This window comes from Corvus kubaryi, unplaced genomic scaffold (assembly GCF_017639235.1).
Source record: "Corvus kubaryi isolate FWS band 111438036 unplaced genomic scaffold, C.kubaryi_AGA036_p1.0 69, whole genome shotgun sequence".
Lineage (NCBI taxonomy): Eukaryota > Metazoa > Chordata > Aves > Passeriformes > Corvidae > Corvus > Corvus kubaryi.
Genome location: NW_024582057.1, coordinates 2,646,071 through 2,665,179, shown reverse-complemented (window position 1 = coordinate 2,665,179; position 19,109 = coordinate 2,646,071). Strand labels below are relative to the sequence as shown.

General features: G+C 46.3%; 3 protein-coding genes across 7 annotated transcripts in view; 1 reads left to right on the top strand and 2 right to left on the bottom strand.

The window, feature by feature from the left end:
• RANBP9 (RAN binding protein 9) overlaps nt 1–5,093 on the top strand; it is a 38,624-nt gene extending 33,531 nt beyond the window's left edge. Inside the window, exons 11-14 of one of the 2 annotated variants that reach the window (XM_042048971.1) lie at nt 616–737; nt 2,817–2,968; nt 3,639–3,750; nt 4,112–5,093. In XM_042048971.1, the coding sequence (XP_041904905.1) occupies nt 616–737; nt 2,817–2,968; nt 3,639–3,750; nt 4,112–4,242 (517 nt within the window). In that variant the 3' untranslated portion in view covers nt 4,243–5,093. The remainder of the gene's footprint in view (nt 1–615; nt 738–2,816; nt 2,969–3,638; nt 3,751–4,111) is intronic. The other variant, XM_042048970.1, reaches the window with a different exon arrangement.
• Nucleotides 5,094–5,477: 384 nt separating this feature from the next.
• Nucleotides 5,478–9,703, bottom strand: NOL7 (nucleolar protein 7). The gene is made up of 8 exons (XM_042048976.1): nt 9,482–9,703; nt 8,918–8,978; nt 8,767–8,822; nt 8,555–8,586; nt 7,516–7,630; nt 6,759–6,880; nt 6,601–6,678; nt 5,478–5,841 (listed from the first exon to the last, which is right to left on the bottom strand). The coding sequence occupies exons 1-8, from the start codon at nt 9,661–9,663 to the stop codon at nt 5,768–5,770; spliced, it is 720 nt and encodes a 239-aa protein (XP_041904910.1). The 5' UTR covers nt 9,664–9,703; the 3' UTR covers nt 5,478–5,767.
• A 115-nt stretch (nt 9,704–9,818) lies between these two features.
• Nucleotides 9,819–19,109, bottom strand: part of SIRT5 (sirtuin 5) — a 9,901-nt gene continuing 610 nt past the window's right edge. Inside the window, exons 1-9 of one of the 4 annotated variants that reach the window (XM_042048972.1) lie at nt 18,963–19,103; nt 18,582–18,720; nt 16,342–16,475; nt 14,648–14,873; nt 13,197–13,284; nt 12,755–12,808; nt 11,739–11,862; nt 10,375–10,490; nt 9,821–10,000 (exon numbers count right to left, since the gene is read on the bottom strand). In XM_042048972.1, the coding sequence (XP_041904906.1) occupies nt 9,925–10,000; nt 10,375–10,490; nt 11,739–11,862; nt 12,755–12,808; nt 13,197–13,284; nt 14,648–14,873; nt 16,342–16,475; nt 18,582–18,696 (933 nt within the window). In that variant the 5' untranslated portion in view covers nt 18,697–18,720; nt 18,963–19,103 and the 3' untranslated portion in view covers nt 9,821–9,924. Of the gene's footprint in view, nt 10,001–10,374; nt 10,491–11,342; nt 11,466–11,738; nt 11,863–12,162; nt 12,413–12,501; nt 12,666–12,754; nt 12,809–13,196; nt 13,285–14,647; nt 14,874–16,341; nt 16,476–18,581; nt 18,721–18,962; nt 19,104–19,109 lie in introns of those variants that run through there. The other 3 variants (XM_042048973.1, XM_042048975.1, XM_042048974.1) reach the window with 3 other exon arrangements.

Sequence of the window (19,109 nt, the reverse complement as noted above, 5' to 3'; positions counted from 1 at the left end):
TGCAAGCAAAGGGTGGTGAGGAGTTGAATGCTCTGCATTTGCCACTGAGTGTCTCTTCAGTGTTCTGGTTTACTCAGCATTTGCTTTGGGGTTTTCTTTTTTTGCTTTTCCTCTGTCGTTCCACAGAGTAAATAGGAGAAGGCATTTTTTGAAATAATTAGGTACCTAAATATGGTATTTTCAAAGTAGGATGTATATTGATTTAACTATATTTTTAATGTATAAATATTAATTATATATTTTTTTAAAAGTGAGAGTAGTATATTTTCTCAATGCATTTTCTTCAGCTCTGTGTACATACAGTTATATAAATAAGGTAAGAACTTTTTGGTGTGTATTTAGAAAGTGTTATATTCCTTACTCCTGAATAATGGGGGACATCTTTAGTTTTTCAGTATCTGAAAATACTATTTTACTGACTACTAATGTTGAGACAGCCTTAAAAAATTCCATGGTGCTCTGGTATCACCAGTTACTATCGAAAAAAAGTGTGGTCTAGCTCGGTAATATTTAACAGCACCTTTTCAGTAGCTGAGGAAGTACTGTGATGAAGTTGTAAAGATAACCGAAGTACTTAAATATGAGTAAAACGTGTATTTATTACTTTCTTTTCAGCAATGATGTAGACATGGAAACAGATCACTACTCCAATGGGGTTGCTGAGACTTCATCCAATGGCTTCCTAAATGGTAGTTCTAAACATGATCACGAAATGGAAGAATGTGACACAGAAATGGGTCTGCAGTGATATTTCTTACATTTTTATTAAGTGATGGCAACAAGGTTATGTTTTTACTTGCAATGCTTCCCAACTTGAAAATTAGGGTTATTAGCTCAAATCTTAATTTTTTTTGTTTGTTTTGTTATTACTAGATGTAAATTTTAAAACCACTGATTTAGGTGGCCCAATATCAGTGTGAGAACAGGGGAAATGGGTAACTCATGGCTACCGAAAATAGCATCAATATCTAAGGAAGTACCTTTGAGAAGAAACACCCTGTTGGGTAGCAGCCTGTGTTTGAGTTGGCAGATTGCCTCTTCCCATTCATGGTTCTCATGGCATCTTTGTGCTTCACAGTAAGCGTAGAAATTCTAAATCTCTTATATTGAAGAATGCAAAGTGCTAATACTTAATGCTTGAGAGCTGTATTTGGGAAATGTAAAAAATGAAAAATTAAGTTTTTTCCCATGTTTTCCACCAAAAACCCCACCAATTTATATAGTTGGGGGCTAAAAATTAACTTTGTTTTACTTAATTTGCTTTATACTCTGTCATGGCTGTTGATGTTGGTAACAAATGAGTATTTAAATCCCCTCTGCTTGCCCTTTGTGCAGCTGCAGAATTGCTATTCAAACAATTGATTTAAGCAGATGTCAGTTAATGTGTAGTTTAAATGAAATGTGAAACTGGAGACCTTCAGAATGCAGCAGTGCGTGCAGAGGTCTGTGAGCGCTTCCCAGTTCCGGGGCATGTGCTGCTGCTGCTGCTGATGCCACAGCTTTGCTGGGAAATACAGGTAACTGTTGAACAGCAAATGTCATTCTCTTAACAGCCCTGCAAGGAGGAATGCAAGTTGCTATTTTCCCTGCATTATGCTCTGAAACTGAGACCTTACTTCTGTGACAGAAAACCCAAAACTGGTCCTCGCTCTCTTGCAGCCTCTTCTGCAGAGACTTGCTATGACAGACATGCAGCAGCTGCACAGGGCACAGAGGTGTTTGTGGTTTTTTAATGTAGTTGTCTGCTGCCTTTGGAAAGGGATGTCCTAGATTAGGCTGAGCTAGGGACAAGTACCACTACCTGAAGACTTGTGGGTGCTTCATCTACACTGTTTACACCCCCCAGTTTCAGTCTGGTGGTTTTTCGCTTCTTGAAATACTTATATATTCTCCTTAGTACTGTGTATGTAAGGTTAAGTAGGCAGGTATTTTCCAGAGGTGATACACTTATATCTAAGGGGAAAAAAAGTGGCCAGTTAAAATTCCTTTTTTGAAATAGTGGTCAAAATACATCACTAAATAGCAGTGTTAAAGTCAGAAACAAGAGTGGATTTGTAATTGAACAGTCTATCAAAATGCTCATTTTAATACTTGATTCCATTGATGAAAAAAGACAAGAAATGGATAAATGCCTTTTTTTAATGTGGTGCTTTAGGTGTAAATTTTAAAAGGCAGAATTTTCAAAGAAGCCAAGTGTTTTATTATTCATAAGCTGCATCAATCTCTTTTAAAATCACTAGTATTGGGGAGTATTGTAGGAAACAGTGAAGAAATCAGTTGTAGTGTTCTGCTTGATTACGAAAGGAGCCTGAAATATCCAAATTATTAACATGTGTTCTACAAGAAATATGAACAGTCTAAAGGATTGTCTTGTAGCAGAATCCATCATGGCTGTTCAGGAAGTTCAGCATTTTTAACCCTCTATTAGCAGTTCCCGATTCCACGTATCCTTAGAAATGCAGTGCCCAAGCATTAAAAAAAGAACTGTATGGACTTTCATTGTTGTTTTTTAAACTCCCTTAAAATTTTAGGGTAAAATCTGGTTTATCTTCTAGTTAGTTTAAAATTACCCCTTGCAAGATGAACAGCATGTGCTGACAGCCTTTGCCATTAGTGAACTGGGTCTCTTAAACGTTTACAAGGAGCACTTCGGCAGTGCTCAGTTCAGGAGTACGTGGGGCCAAGGTCTCTGGGCTGACCTGCTCTGTCTCTGGGCAGGCAGCTGTGTTTGAGTGAAACCAGTGCAGAGTCCCTAGATCCATAGGTTGTTACCCTCGACTCTGTCAGTGGTGATGATGACGCTATCGTTTCTTTAGAAGTAGATTCAAGTCAGTTAAGACGCCAGCTATGTGGTGGCAGCCAAGCAGCCATTGAAAGGATGATCCATTTTGGAAGAGAATTGCAAGCAATGAGTGAGCAGCTAAGAAGAGAATGTGGCAAAAACACAGTGAACAAGAAAATGCTCAAGGTATGTTTAACCTTCTTGTAAGGGTGAATAACTGTGCTGCCCAGAAGGAATGTCCCACAGCATGCTGTGCTGGAATACTGTTCTGCTTTAACTTCTGCCATTTTTTGTGTGTCTCAGAGCAGTATTCTGGTCAGCTGTGGTGTAGCACTGTCTTCTTTCTTGTCTGTGTAGCACATGCACAAGGAAGATAATTTAGTGCTGTTACACAATTAAACACAGAAATTAATTTAGCACTTCCCTTTCTCTCATTTCTGACCACATAACTTGGCCTCTTGAATTGAAGTGCTGTTTTTGTCTCTAATGATAAATGAACCGCAAGGGGATTGGTAGAGATGCCCAAAATGTGCTGTCATTAGTATTCTGCATGTTAATTAGTTTGCCTTGATTTGAGACTGCTTTGGAAAAGAATTCCCTGGCCAAAGACTGCATGCAGTTTTCAGTCTGTTTTCTCTTACCCCATCACTTAGTAAAATAATGCTACCTTTTGCCTTGCTCTTGGGAAAAAACACTAAATGGAACAAGTCCTGTCACAATTTCTGTTTCTCTTTTTGTATCAATGGACACCGACAGTCACCTTTGTGATTCTGAATCAAAATAGTTGAATAAAATGGTCCTTCTTTCCACTAGTAGCTTATAGCTGTGAGATATAATAAAAGCCATCTTCCCGCAGGATGCATTCAGTTTACTTGCATATTCCGATCCCTGGAGCAGCCCTGTTGGGAACCAGCTTGACCCGATACAAAGAGAACCAGTGTGCTCTGTACTGAATAGTGCAATACTAGGTAAGTGCGGCCTGCTGGCTGCCCAGGGTGCTCGGGGTGCCTCCCCCTTGTCCCACACAGGTGGCCCGGCTGCTCCTCTGTAAGGAAGGATACCAGTGTAGGGTACGTTCTTCTGGGAAGAAAGGGATTGTTTTGGGGGGTACATAAAATAACAGGTACTTTTCTGCTGTTACATTCAGAACAAAAATGGGGCTGTTCAATAATGGTGCTGTGCACAGTCACTTTGTTGCTCCTGCTTTGTGTCGTGCTCTTAGAGCAAACTTCGCAAATGAATGATTTAAGTAGGCTTAAATGTCAAGTTTTCAGTGCATTATTGTGAAATGATTCAGGTTTTTTATCTGCCACTGTGATTCTTTTTCAGAGACTCACAATCTGCCAAAGCAACCCCCGCTTGCCCTAGCCATGGGACAGGCGTCACAGTGTCTAGGATTGATGGCCCGGTCAGGAATTGGATCCTGTGCGTTCGCCACAGTGGAAGACTACCTACACTAGCTATGCATTTTGAAGGTCTGAAAGGTGTTGTGGCATATTCAACATGGAAAGTAGACCAGCTCTGCTGACTGGAATTTGGAATTTTAATTATGTACTAAGGACAAGTCTGTCGCTTTATGTTGCTTCCTAGTTTACAGCATGATGCAAATGATTTCTAACTTAGTGTTAGGAGAAAATTTCCATCTTTAAACCTCTTAGACAACTAAGAGTTGAAAATATCACTGGTAACGTCAGACATCCAAATTGACAAGTACCAATCCTTTGAACGATTGTCCAAAACAAACCAAAAATCCTGCTACCTTGTGGTGGGACGGAAGAATAGAAAACATGGATGTATTAGCATGTGGGTGATGTAAACGTCAAGCAGGATGACTTGCCAACCTCCACCCCCATTGTTACATAGTTCAATCAGTGTAATTTGCAAAATGCAAATGGTTTGGATATATAGTGTTGATGGGAAGAAATGATATTTTTTAATGTGTACTGTAAAACTTGAATTACTCAGGAGCTGAGTGAATATGTTTGTTGCTACTTACAATCCCAACCTGTTGATCTTAGTAGTTTTTTGTTTTAACATGGTCTTTTCAACTTTGTTTCCTTGTTTAACTACAGACAGCTTCTGTTGTGTAGGCTCACCAGTTTAACTGTTGTATTATAACAGTATTACATGTCAACACAGTGTGGTTATGACCTATTTATATAAAAACCAAATATTTAGTCAATTTACAGTCTTAATTTAATCTTTGTACACCTTGCATTTTTAAAAGTGCTTAAATAGTACTATATTGCAATAAAATGTAGTGATATCATAATTAACCAGCCATTAAAAACTTACATCTACATCCACAGTAGCATGGACTTGGATGCTACATTTTCTTGTTCTAGAGTTCCATCCTAGAGCAGCAGCCCTTGCGGCGAGCAGAGTGGCTCATCCCTCAAGTTGGGGTTGCCACTTGCCTGCAGGAACTGGGCTGGTGGAAGTGAAAGGTTTGCCATGTTCTTGCCACACAGTGAGTCTAGCTAACAGTGCAGGAAGCTTACTCAGGACTCCCTGCAGATGGGGAAGAAGCCTTACTGCTTGACAAGTAATCATCAGGCTGGAGCAAAAGTGTCCTGCTGTGGGAGCCGATTTAATGATTCTGCTGTTAGGGCACAGCCTTTCCTTAGAGATGCAAGTCACTGAAGCAGCAGGAAGAATTGCCTGCTGTAAGGAATGCAGCATCCACAACAGTAGGTAAAACATTGCTCATCTTTATTCTCTGCATGGGCATTGCCTCATGGAGGCAGCTCAGCAAGCCTGGTCCTAGCACCAGCTGTTCTACCACACTGGCCTGGCTGCTCTGTAGCTCCCCCAAGAACTTCACAGAGGGGAGAGAACAGGGAAGTCTGATCAGGTACAGCTTGGTACCTTCTGATGGCTGGAGCTCAAAGCAAAGTGACAGTGAAGGGGAGAAAAGACACCTCCGTTGTGTAGAGATCAACTGTCAGTAAAAGTCCTTGGCAGCATCTTCTGAAAAAGCTGTCTTCAGACTCCATTTTTAATCTGTGTTGCCAGCCAACGTTTCTTAAACCTTGCTGCTTTTTCCTTTTTATCTTGCCCTTAAGGAAAAAAAAAATAGCTGTTAAGTTACCATTTTTCTTAGCCCATGTGCTGGAGAAGCAGCTTGACTGCTGCAGCATTTTGGAACAGAACCACCACCTCAAACACTGATAAACTTTCTAAGGTATTCTGTATGCCCCAGGTCCGTTCCACTGGCCAGGAGTACCAGCTTGCACCAGGCCCTTTCAGGTGGGGGGCACAGTGGTGCTTTCAGTGATGGAGCACAGATGGAAAGCAGCCCTGCTTGCTAAGGATCAGTAACTTTTGCCTCTGGTCTTCAGGAGTCTCACAGACTGTTGCAGGTGTGAGACTGTCCCCATCCATTATGGAAATTAGGAGAAATGGGTGCTGTTTCCCTGTGCTCACATAGATGTTCTGGGATCTCAGTATCCCTGCTTTTAAGTGTGAGATGCATCTGAAATGCCTTCCAACAGCTCAGAGACTGGAGGCTGAAACAACAGCTACTGAAGTATTTATTTCACTGAGCAGCCCCAGCTCTAGGACAACAGCTGTTTCTTAACATACCAAAAACAAAGTCATTTTTTTTTCAGCTTGTGTCTCATACACTGTCTCTGGGGGTGTGCTCATGACACCACTGAGGTTGCAGTTCCCTGCTGCCGTTCCCTTACCTGTCTACGTGCTTGGAGTTAAGAGTATCATGAGCCACGATGCTCTAGCATGGAAACCATGCTTTTATTCAAGGGTACTTTTAACCACATACCTGTAAAATAGTACCTACTCCGACTTTCTATACTCACCCCAAGACTTGTCCACAAACTGAACTGCGGCTTTTTTTACTGGATCTTTCTTGTTTGCAAGGGAAAAAAATTCATTTGCTGAAATGGAGACAAGTGTTAACCTTGGAGTTTAAGCCAGACAAGACTCAATACAGACCCAGCCAGGAAGAAGTGCTTACCCTGTACACGGTTGGTGTGTGGCCCATAGAGCTGAGCATTTAGAAAGTCTCTGGCAAGCTGCTGGTGGAGGCCTGTTGCACTGTGGTCTTTTAAGCACACAGCCATGTAGTTTCCTTTTGTCCTAGTCAAAGAGAGATGTACATCCCTGTAGTGTGGTTACAGAACCCAGAACAACACACACTGCTGTCAAGCTTTGCTGCTTGAGCACAGCAGCACCCAGTGCTGGTTTCCAATACTCAGATGAGCTCTGTGGCAGTATTAAAAAAATAAAAAAATGGATCAATACTCTCAAGCTGTTGTCATATGCCTTTGTGTGCCCCAAGTAGTTTCCTGGGAGTCTGGAGCTCATCCTACCAGAAGCTAGGGCAATTCCTCTCTAGGGCCATCAGAGACAAAGCAATAAAGAGGAGAGAGAAAAATAGATTTAAATGCAGGAATTCAGGGCTCAACCACCCCACCTGTACCAGCACACAACACAATGTGTACTGCTGTGCTTACGACTGCCCAGTTATCTCATAGCAGTTATACATACAGCATATATAAAAATTATTTCTGTTATGTATTTTATATATATATGCACACATATGTAAGTATGCTAAACCAGAAGACATTAAAGGTGCTTTTAGCACATAAATACACTTTCAATCAGAGGAAGGCGAGGCGGAACATGAAGTGCAGAAGAGGGTACAGCCATGCAGTGACAGAACAGCTGCTGTAATGCCCCTTCCCACACAAGGCAAAATCATCTCCTCCTACCTGGCACCCTTGTTCCTCTTGCCTTTCTTCTCCTGCACTTCAGCTTGGCCTTGCCCTTGGGCCTGGCCTTGTGCCAGCTGTGCAGCCCCATCTTCAAGTTCTTCACCTAGAGTAACTTGCAAACAGAATTTCCCAAACATTACAAATCAAAACCAGTCAGTGAAACAGGAACAGGACTTAAGCAGCACTTTTCAGAAGCACTGACTAAGAAGAACAGCTGTAAGAGGGAGGGGAAGAAAAACGCTCAGAGGAGCAACCCAAAGTATTGCTACCCAGGTTTTCTCTTCCTTGGCATCAACAAAATGGGATTGATCATGCGACAAAAATTCAATGCAACACAACAGCTATGGGTAACCCATAGAGGGAAATCCAGCTCTGGCTTTAGTCTTGCTTCATTCTCAGCTCATCTTTTTGTTAAGCCAATACAATAGATCTTTTTTAAATAAAAGCAAGAAAAAGTAGCAGTTACACCATCCAGCAGCATGTGAGGTTTGGATGAGAGAACTGTTTAAATAAAAGATTTTTTTGTGAAGTACTTCGAAGTACAGATGAAGCAAGAACAGCAGTCATAAACACTCTAGACACTTGATTTTGTAATTCTCAGTTTGAAAATACTTAATATTTTACAGATGCTATTAAACTGTAGTTTGATATATAAAGTATTGAGGCAATTTAACAACTCTACCCAAGAATAGCATGTATAACTTAAACAAGGGCTAAATACTAATCCACCTTTGCTAATCCTTGCTTTTTCTGCTATAGCACCTGCCCATGATTTCCTTGAACACTTCAGGCTATTTAACTGAAATCACCACACAGCAAATGACTTCTGTAAAAGGCGCAAGAATTAGATCAAATGTGACTTTAGATTTTTCCTCAGATATTTCTTATCCTTGGAAAAAGACAGTCTGGCCAGTCTGTTCATGTTTAAAACTTGGAAAAGGTCCCTTTACCAGAGCTCCCATTGCAGCTCTGGTACAGGAATGAACTCCTGAAATACCAGATGTGCACGTCGTTAGCAAAGCAAGCTGTAGCATACCTGGGTCATCTGCCGCAGCATGCTCTGCGGGCCTGGGGAGCAAAGAGAACGCAACGGGTTACTCTTCAATTCCCACTCCCTTCGTTTACTAGAGCCATGAAAGCCCCTGTTTCCAGCCCGGCCTCCCAGGCCAGGACCCGAAGGGTCTCCACGGGTGGTAGATGCGGAGACGGGATCCCAACACCCACTGCCGCCTCCGCTGGCCCCCTCACCGTGCGGACGCATCCTGCAGCTCCTGCAGCACCGCCTCGGGCAGCAGCCTGCGCTTCTGCGGAGGAGAGGGGAGTCAGGTCAGGCGGGCACGGACGCCGCCGGCACACACGCCCCGTGCCCGCCCGCAGCCCGGCGCGGGTAGCGCGATACCTTCTGCTCCGCGAACAGCTCCTGGTGCCGCCGCCGCTTCTCCTTCTGCAGCTCCCGGTGCCTGCGGGGAGGCGGGAGCCACTGTCAGCATTGCATGGGGCGAGAGGGGGGATTAGGAGCGGGTAAAGGGGGTGAGCGAGGGCTTGGAAAAGCAAAGGAGGTGGTGAGAGGGGGCCACGGTGGTGGGATAAGGGAGAAGGGATAGGAAGGGTGACTGGGATTTAGAGGAGTGAAGGGGGGGGGTAAAAGGGGTTAAGGGCGGGATAAGGGGGCAGAAGGGGCCTGGGAGGCGTAAGAAGCGTGGTGGGGTAAGAAGGGAGATAAGGGAGGGGGAAAGGAAGTAACAAGGGGAAATAAGCAGGGATAAGGGAGGGAAGGGGAGGGTAAGAGGAGGCAAGAGGCGTGAACGGGGGTTAAAAGGCAGGTAAGAAGAGGGTAAGAGGGGTGGAGGGGAGATTAGAGAGGTAAGCGAGGGGATAAGGGGGACAAGAGTGGGGCTAAGAGGAGGGAAGCGCTGGTGTGAGACCCGCGGTTCAGGAGCAGGAGGCCCCGGCGTGTCCGCACCTCCGGGCCGCCTGCCCCACGAGCTGCCGCTCGGCCTCGGCCGCCTCCCTCGCCACGCCGAAGGGCACCTCCTCCGGGGCCTCGTCCGCCTCGTCCTCCGAGGAGGGGGCCGGGCTGGGGAGCGCGGCGGGAGCCCTGCGCTTGCCCGCGGCCGCCGTCTTCGCCTTCTGTCGCCGCGCCATGGCCGCGGGCCCTGCGCCGCCCGCCCCGGAACCACTCCCGCCTTCCGCCGGGGAATGCCGAGCGCCGGGACACCCCCACCCTTGCGTGTCCCGCCCCGCCCCGCCCCGCGGGATGCGCGCACAGACACAGGACATCGGGGGTGGCCCCCGCCGCCGCCCCTTTATTGCTATGGGGACGAGTCCCGCCGCCGCCTCCGCCCCGCCCGCCCCGCGCTGGGCCCCGCCGGGCCGCTCCCGGCGATCCGGAGGCGATCCCGGGGCTCAGGAGATGATCTCCGTCTCGTGTCGCGCCAGCGCCGGCGGCAGCGTGGTCCCGCAGGGGCCCGGGAAGTGGAACCTGGAAGGAAGCAGCAGGTTTAGGGCGCGGGCAGCCACCGGCGCATCCCGCTGCTCGCCGCTTTGTTACCTGGCGAGTCTGGCAGGGGGACGGGAGAGAGGGAGGGAAGAAAAGGAGGAGAGAGGGATTTAGGCCTGGTGGGGCGCAGGGATAGACTTCAGCCTCACCCTTAAAACAGTACGGTTTGTGTCTTCAGTGAAACTTAGTTCCACCATGGAAGAAGAATCATCTTTTCTTACTTACTAACAGAAACTTAATATTTCTGAAGTGCTGGGGAGAAAACTAGACCGTATTGGTCTAACCGCAGCGTTTCAGCAGTTGGACGCAAAAGGCAGGATGGAGGGCACTGACGGCTGGTTCCTGAGCAGCGTTACCTGAACCTGTTCGTGGCAGGAGTGGGCTCCATGTTGAACTCCGCGACTGGGACTCCTCTGGCAGAGACCTGCGGGGCAAACATGGCCGCGGGATACACCACGGACGAGGTCCCGACCTGCAGCCAATGGGACAAAAGTCGCAAGTGTAGCAGGACAGCGCCTAAACAGAGCAAACCAACCCAGCCCCGAGGTGAGGGTCCTTCTCACAAGAGAGAAATGCAGGTGCACTAAAGCCTGGGAGATCCCTAGAGAAACGAAACCAAATCAGTAGCTATTTAACATAGCGTAGCAATCAGGAATTGTTTTGCTGATGCAGCCCAAAAAAAACCAGTTTGTAACTGTAGATGAAAAAAAATCCCAGAAACAAAAGGGCACACTTTGTCTTCAGGAAAAACAAAAACCCAGTGAAACGTTCCTTCTATTACTTGAGATCATTCTATAAAGGGAACGCAATATTCTGAGCAAGTGTTTTGGTTAGGGATCTGGAACCTACATGGCATGTAAACCACCTCTCAAAAAAGCAGTATATAACTTTTTTTTAAACTTAAGTATCAAAATAATTGTATTTTTCACTGTTTGAGAAATTAGAACCATAGAATGGTTTGGGTTGCAAGGGACTTTAAAGATCATCTCCTTCCAACCCCTCTGCCACAAGCAGGAACACTTCCCACTAGACCAAGTTGCTCAGAGCCCTGTCCAACCTGGCCTTAGACACTGCCAGGGATGGGGCATCCACAGCTTCTCTGGGCAACCTGTTCCAGTGCCTCACCACCCTCACGGTAAAGAACTTTTTCCTATATGTAATCTAAACTCAGTCTCTTTCAGTTTAAAGCCATCACCCCTTGTTCCTGATGAAGAGTCCCTCTGGCTTCCTTGCAGGCCTCGTTAGGTACTGGAAGGCTGCTCTAAGGTCTCCCAACAGCCTTCCCTTCTCCAGGGTGAACAGCCCCAACTCTCTCAGGCTCTCTTCATAGGGGAGGTGCTCCAGTCCTCTTACCAACTTCATGACCCTCCTCTGGACTTGCTCCAACAGTTCCATGACATTCTTATGTTGGGGGCACCAGAACTGTACACAGTATTCCAGGTGGGATCTTGCAGGAGCAGAGTAGAGGGGGAGTGAAATTCAACGACTAAACAACATTGTCCAATCCCTAACACCTGTGCACCTGTTAACTTCTGAGCAGTCTGTGTACATTTTCAAACTGCAAGGTCTTTTAATGTTTTACACTGGATGCCAGAGAGTCCCTCTGGGCTTTTAGGTCCCCCAGGGAAGCACAGATGCATCTGCATTACCCAGGAGGTGCCACCTCCTTAGCGTGGCCTCCCTGCCGGCTGAGAGGACAGGTAAGGAAAGCGCCACTCACTACCAAGCAGAGGTCACAAATATCCAGCTCCTTCTCCACCGCTGTGAGCACGCCAGGATCCAGGGCCTCACCAAACCACACGACGTGGGGACGCAGGAGCCCGTTGCAGCCGTCCTCCTCACACCTGTTCAAACACCACAAAGGGACAGCGTCACGCTGCTGACGGAGGCGCTTCAGGCGGCAGAATGGCAACACAGGTTTCATTCCCGCTTGGGCATGGCTTACCTGCCCTCACTCTTTCTCCCTTCTCCTTCATAGCCCTCCCCACACCTTCCTCTACCACATGCTGGACAGAAGGCAGCTCATTCCATGCTACACATGTGCTGGAAGTACACATGTGCCGCCTGGCCACATGGAAGGGGTTGCTGAACAGTTGTTCAGCACAGATACTTAACTGTGTCTTCCCCTTACTGAGCTCCTGAAATGCATGAAAATTAAAACCTCGGCCTCCATCAGCTTTAACAAAGTGGCTAATAGGGTTTTAAGGACGAAATGAACCAAAAGACAGAAGCATCGTGTTAGCCTCTTTCCCTTAGGAGCCAGATGAAAAATGTGGTGGTTTTTTGCATCTGCAGCTAGCTAAGGCAAAGCTTCGGGCAGGGTAAAAAAGCACCGTGCACTTTCAGTGCCTGACGGACCCCAGCACAGTACCCCAGAATAACATTGAGTGGCACCTGCAAAGTAACAAAACATTTACTGCTGCAGCACTCACTTTCACTCACTTTCTTGCTGCAATTCTCCTACTACTTCACTTACTACAAACCCCACAAATTCAGGCACGTTTCATCTTGGTGCTGAAGTACACAAATGTGCAATGCCTTTAGCACCATGGTAACTTCTCCTACACACTCCTTGTCTGATGTCCCTGTAACTTCAGACTCAGTTTTCCAGGGCAAAGTCTCACACATTTCTCTCCTGTGGAATGTCCTTCCAAAATGACATGAACAGTAACATGAAGCTCCGAGATGCACAAAGCATGAAGAGGTAACAGTCCAAACAAAGTCATTCGTACGTACTGAGGAAGGTCTTCAACTGGAATTGCAGCGTCTTCTGTGTCAGGATCTGGAGCTCTGAAGTTACAAAATGGAAATACATATCCAGCTCTACAAAATGCACTTTATATATTAATAAAAACTTAGCATTCTCTAAAAATGTTAGTATTCTCTAACGCACACCCTCCAATCAAGGAATCTGCAACTTGAGCCAACTTCAACACCTACTACAATCCTGAAATACCACACGCAAGGCAGGCAGGAATTTGTCCAGAATTATCCTGGAGCTGAGCGACAGTAATAAGCTGTCCAAGACTGTCAAAGGCACAACAATTATTTATGCAACTATCTAAAGCTCTGGTGAAATGCAAAGGGAAAAAAATCCCTAAAAATCTGTTTGCATATGCCTGGTTCATCCCCCTGCCCACTTCCTTTTTTTAGTGGTGAAAGAAAGAGGATGGATTACCCCTTCCCAGCCAACGCGGGGCAGATCGGGCTCTTGTAATTGGCAGCTACATTTCCACAGCTGGTGCACCGAGTTTTAAATAAACTACCTGGAACACACAAAGAGGAAACATCGGGGATGAGGCGATGGCTCTGAGGTGTGGCTGTGCAGGCAAGTGGTTGTGTTTATCCTGGGCAGCCTTCATTTACAGACCTTGAAGGCTGCACTTTGTGGGTAACTCACTACAGGAACGTAACAGCAAAGACAGTCCCCCAGTGTCACCTTGTTCTGCCTAAGGACATGAGTAATACACAGTCCTGTAATATACCTTGGAGGAAAATCATAAAGTATCACTGAGGGAGATGATTTCTGTTTATTGCTTTTCCTCTTACAAAAAAATTAAATATGCTGGTTAACACCATTTTGTATCATGCAAAACTCCCCACTCCCAAGAGTTCTGTAGCATTACTAACATGCTGTCAAGATGTGCAATATTACCAACAGTATAAAATTGTGTCCATTTTGCACAGAATACAGATAACCAAAATTAAACTGTTGCCAAGGCTTCATCATTGGGTCCACAACTGCAAAACAGCTTGTGCAGGTTTCCTGTGTCCAAATCACAAAAGTAGCAGTGGGAAATGCCATTTAAACCTTTAGTGATACTTGAGTTAAAAAGCATCACAGTGCTTGAGGGTCTTTGTCCTGGGAGACTTCCACCCTGCGGCAGGGCCTGAGGAGTGGAGAAATGTGTGGGGCACCTCCAAGGATGGAGAAAAGTTTCCCCACCCTCTTTCTCTCCACACCAGTACATTTCCTCAGATCCAAAAGCCCCGCTGACCCCCAGGTGCCTTGTTCTCCTCTGGCACTTTGTGGGAGTGAGGAATGCCTCTGACTACAGGGAAGAGAGGGGGAGGGCCACTGGGTGCAGGAAAGAAAGGTAAGGGAATTTCAATTGTTTCCAGTCCCTCTGTCCTCCTGTAGCCAAGGACTGCAGAGGTGGGGACAGGACAGAATGGGGCAGAGGGAAGCACCAGGGGTCAGGCCAGGCTTGCCAATACACCCTTTATTGGTGGCAGTCTGACACCACCACTACCACAATGAAGTCCTTAGGGTTTCTTTTCCCCTTTTCTACGTGAAATCAGCCAGGTGTCACAGCCACGTGAATTCGAGTGGATCTGCAGAAAACTGTGCAAGTGAGAAGGAAGAACCAGTTCCTGTGTACTGTCAGAATTCATTAAAAACAGGAAGATGAGATTCTGTGATTCTAAAGATGAAGAATAAAGAGAGGCTACAAAGTACCTGAAACAACTTCTGAAAGAGGACAGGGTGTTACTGTAAATAACTTTATGCAAGTTATTATAATTTTAAAGACAAAGTTCTTTTCTCTCTGTACTTATCCTGCTTTCCCTTCTTCCCACTCCCCACCCCGGGTTTCCTGGCCTGTGGCAGAGAGGTGAGCCAGCTCTTACCGTGAATTTCTAAGAGATGCTTGGTGCCTGCCTTCCTGTGCAGCTCATCGATGTTCTGCGTGATGACCACCACGCTCCTTCCTTGCTTGCTCAGACGCTTCTCGCACTCCGCAATGGCGATGTGTGCGGGATTGGGATGTTTACTCAGCATCACTTCCCGCCGGTAGTGGTAGAATTCCCACACACGGGAAGGGTTTCGTGCAAAAGCCCCCGGAGTAGCCAGCTCCTGCAAAACACTTAACAGGTCATCCTACAACAAAAGGAGAATCCCCTCCCCAGATGAAGCCTGCTGGATCTCTGCCATGTACACTGCTGCCAGCATCACAAAGTTATCGAATGCAGATTATTTATAACCAGATGCAGTTAATAAGAATATTGCTCCACAGCCCTTACAGGGGTGACAACTCAAAATGTCAGATCAAAAGAGGAAATAACTTACAGCAATAGTATGGTGCGTGGCTTTACTCTACACTCCAACCATATTCTGTGCTGCCCTGCCAAACTATTAGGAACTTAGCACAAAGCAAGATGAGATATTCCAATACACACAATTTTCTGGCACCCGTAACTCTGTTTTCCACAGCAGCCATAAAACTCAGCATCAAGTGAATGTATTTCCTTCGCTAGCAATTTCTGTTCTGCCTTAAGTGTAACACAAGCCAAATTACACCCACTGTCAAAACCAAAGTCTAATGTCTTGCCTTTGGTGTGCAGGTAAAATTGAAGCCGCTTTTCACAGTAACTCTGATTTTGCCTTATCTGTCTCAAAAACAAGGAGCGGCTCAGTCCAGTGCCTCAATGCACAATTCTACTGACACCGAAACACTGAATACAAGTTTCTGATGCAGCAGGACCAGGCAGTTATACACACACGTTTTATTTGAATTGATGGGCACTGAAAGAAAAAAACCTCATCTTTAGATCCAAACCAGCTAAAAAACTCATCTCTCTGACCCTTTTTTAACTTCATCAAATCTTTCAGGAATGCTGTAATTAGAAACCACAAAGCAAGCAGGTGTGATTGCAGAATTTGGGGTAGCAGGTACTGACACCGTAACAGCTGCTTGGAACACCTGCAGCCCCAGGAAGAATGAGACTCACAAGGCCCCTGTACAGCTCACACTGTTTGTGATTTCAGCTGCACTCCCAGTGTCTGCTCCCACCTCCTCTCCCACCCCAGTGGCTCTCAGTGCTCACAAGATCATTCCAGCAAGAGAGACAGAGCTTGTGGGAGAGTTAAAGAACCTGCCTGCAAATAAAACAAGTCCTAAAGCCTTTTTACAGGGTGTTATGAGACACCAAGATTAAAAGAAAACAACCAGCCTCTATCATCAGTTCTTACTTTGTTATTTTGATAGAAGGTTCTTAAGAGTTTAAAACAGGAAAGGCCCCACAAGGTAGGAAAACAGTGACGGTGTCAAAAGATGAGCAAACAGCTGAACTGCAGGAAAACAAGGATGGTAGAAAGACCCGGAGCTGCCTGCAAGAATGCTGTTTTTCCCAAGCAACTGATAAACTGAAGGACAGAAGCAGATCCCCAAGTGGATGAGGAAGAGCTGCAGAGGCAGCTGTGGAGAGAGCTTTGTCCCTGCTGCACTGCCATGGGAGAACTTCCACCCTCTTCCCCCAGCTGTTCCTGACCCTCCACACTCACCTAAGTGATGGACAGAGAGGCACAGGCCACCAGTACCTACCTGGGCTTGCCACTTTCTCCAGAAGCCTCCAGCCCCTCTGAAGGTGGGGACGCCGCTCTCGGCACTGACCCCAGCTCCGGTGATGATGGCGATGTGCTTGGCTTTGGCAAACACCTCTCGGAAATCAGCCATGTCTGTGCCAGGGCAGGAGAACAAGGAGCTGTTCAGGCACTCACACTGTGACCTAAGAGGCCACACGTACACATCCAGAAACGGCTTCTACACACAACTCCCATGACTTTAATTTCAGAACACCAACTGGTTCCTGAGATTCTCTATGTTGGAATTTAAAGGGCAATTCTTGGAGATCCTCAAAATATGTGTATGAGCAAGCTCAGTAGGGTAACCTGTGCTCAACATGATTATAGTCAATATTTGAAAGGCAGAGCATTTAACTAAAACCCCACACTAGATACTACCCCGATAACAACTGTTGGCACCACCACCCAGGAACAGGTTGCTTCCTAATTGTGAGGTAAGATCCTGAGATGAAAAAATATATGTTTGTTTTGTTGTTGTTTTTGGGGTTTCTTTCCACAAAGTATCACCTTCAAAATTAGGGTAATTTGGGAAAACATATTTTCTTTTGAGGCATTTTGCCCGTTTTCTAGTTTTGCAACTGTATTTTATATTTTTTAATGTGTTATCCCTCCATTTTTCGCTGCATGGTAAAGTAGTTTGGGAAAAAGATGGGAAATTTCCTTTGCCTTTTTATGTGAGTCAAAACAAGATTAAAAAGGAACAGGTTAGCTGCAGAGAGACAAAAAAACATCTCTTGCGGTTTACCTCAGATATGAATTTTAAAGTAACACAGGTTAGAATCACAAAATGGCTGAGGTGAGAAGGGACCTCTGGACATTGTCTTGTTCAAACCTCCCCCCCCATTTAGGAGGGTCATCCAGAGCAGACTGCCCTGGACAATGTCCTGTGGGGTGGGTTTTGATGTCTCCAGGGATAGAGGCTCCATAAGCTTCCTGCACAACTCAATCCATTGTCTGACCACCCTCACAGCAGACAAACACCAGGGGGTGGTTTTATGCATTGAGAAGATGCCCTGGAGTCTTCATTGCTACAAGGGCTCATCGCTGGCCTAAGGCAAACCTGGTGCCCAGCGGCTCCCCAGGGACATTCCTGCCCAGCGGATGGATCCCCAGCTGCTCACCCCAGCCTGTCCTAGGGCCTGGGGCTATTTCTCCCCTGGGGCAGGACCCTCTGGAGTATCAACCACTCCTCCCGGCTTTGTATTATCTGGAAACTTGCCAAGGATAGGCTCTGGTGCATCATCCAGATCATTAATGAAGGTGTTAAACAATACGGGCCTCAGTACAGACTCCTACAGTACCCCATTAGTGAGCAGCTTCCAGCTGAACTTTGAGCTGCTCACCACAACCCTAATCCTCGCAATTTACTAGGTGGTCTTTAAAATAAAAAGCAAAACAACCCCCCACACACACACACAAATAAAGCCCACCCAAAGGCAGGTAAATTCCTGTAAGGAGAAACAGTCACTGGAGAAGTCCCAAGGCCCCTAGCACAGAGCCACAGGACTGGGCAGAGAACGCTGCTATTCTGATACCCCACCTGCTGTTGCAAACCAAACCTCACAAGCCCTGAATGTGTAAAGCTCAGGCCCAAAGCCCTCCAGCCTGGTCTCTGGCAGCAGCCAAACACTGATGCTCAAGGCAGCAGAAAAAGCAAATTTGCCTCGGCTACCCAACTATTGGGGGGTTGGTGTTGTACCCGTGTGCAGTTTTCAAGTTAAGACATACTCTCAAATCAAAAAACAAAACCAAAATACCCCCCCAAACAAGCAGAAAGAGGACAGCTACAACTGCTAGTCTGAACAGGGCTCCTGGGGTTACCCAGCTCCTGAGCTGTTACAAGTGCTGGAGGCCCATTCTTGTACAAAGAAACAAGGAATTAGTTTTATTACTCATTAGGATTATGAAAGGAAAATGCAATTAACAATTGCATACTTCTGTGCATAAATTATAAACATTAGAAACACGTTTCTGTTGCAGCCATGCTGACTGCAACTATGCAAGTGTTTTTGGAACTATACAGAACACAGACATGGAAAGGTAATTTTACTAGCCGGGGGACAAAAAAGGGAACTCCACAGTGTTTTAAATGTTTTGACTTAAGCCATGGATTTCATCTAGCACACGAAACCTTCTAGGACTTAAAATCCACCTTAAAAACCTGTCCGGGGTGCTAAAGCAAACAAGTACACGTCTTACTTGAACTAGGACGAGCCATTTCCAAGCAAAACTTCTGTTTCTTTGAAGACGAGGCCTTAAGTCCACAATGCGCTTGGGAAACCAACCTTCTAGCGGTAACTTGAAAGAGACACATCAGGATCCCTCGGAAGTGTTTCACCTGGGGAGAAATAAACCAAATATCAGCGGCCCAGCGAGGGTGCGTATTTCTGCCAGCTTCCTGTGAGGGGCTCTCCTCAGAGAACCAGGTGCAGGTGTTCGCCACGGCTTCCTGCACCTGCAGAACAGGGAATCATCCCCACCCCGAGACCCTCGGCCCGGCATCACCGCTTTTGTTCAGAACCGGGGAGAATCAGCCCTGCTCCAAAGGCACCGAGCCATTTCGTCCGACACTCAACTTACGCGACGCTTCCGAATCGCGCTGCTAACCCGAGGCACCTCCCAGGACCCGGCTGCCCGCCGGCATTTTAAGAAGAAGGGGCAAAACCAAGCGACTGAGCCACGGCCCGCAGCGAGCCTACGTGCAGGGGGGACAGCGCGGGCGGGCGG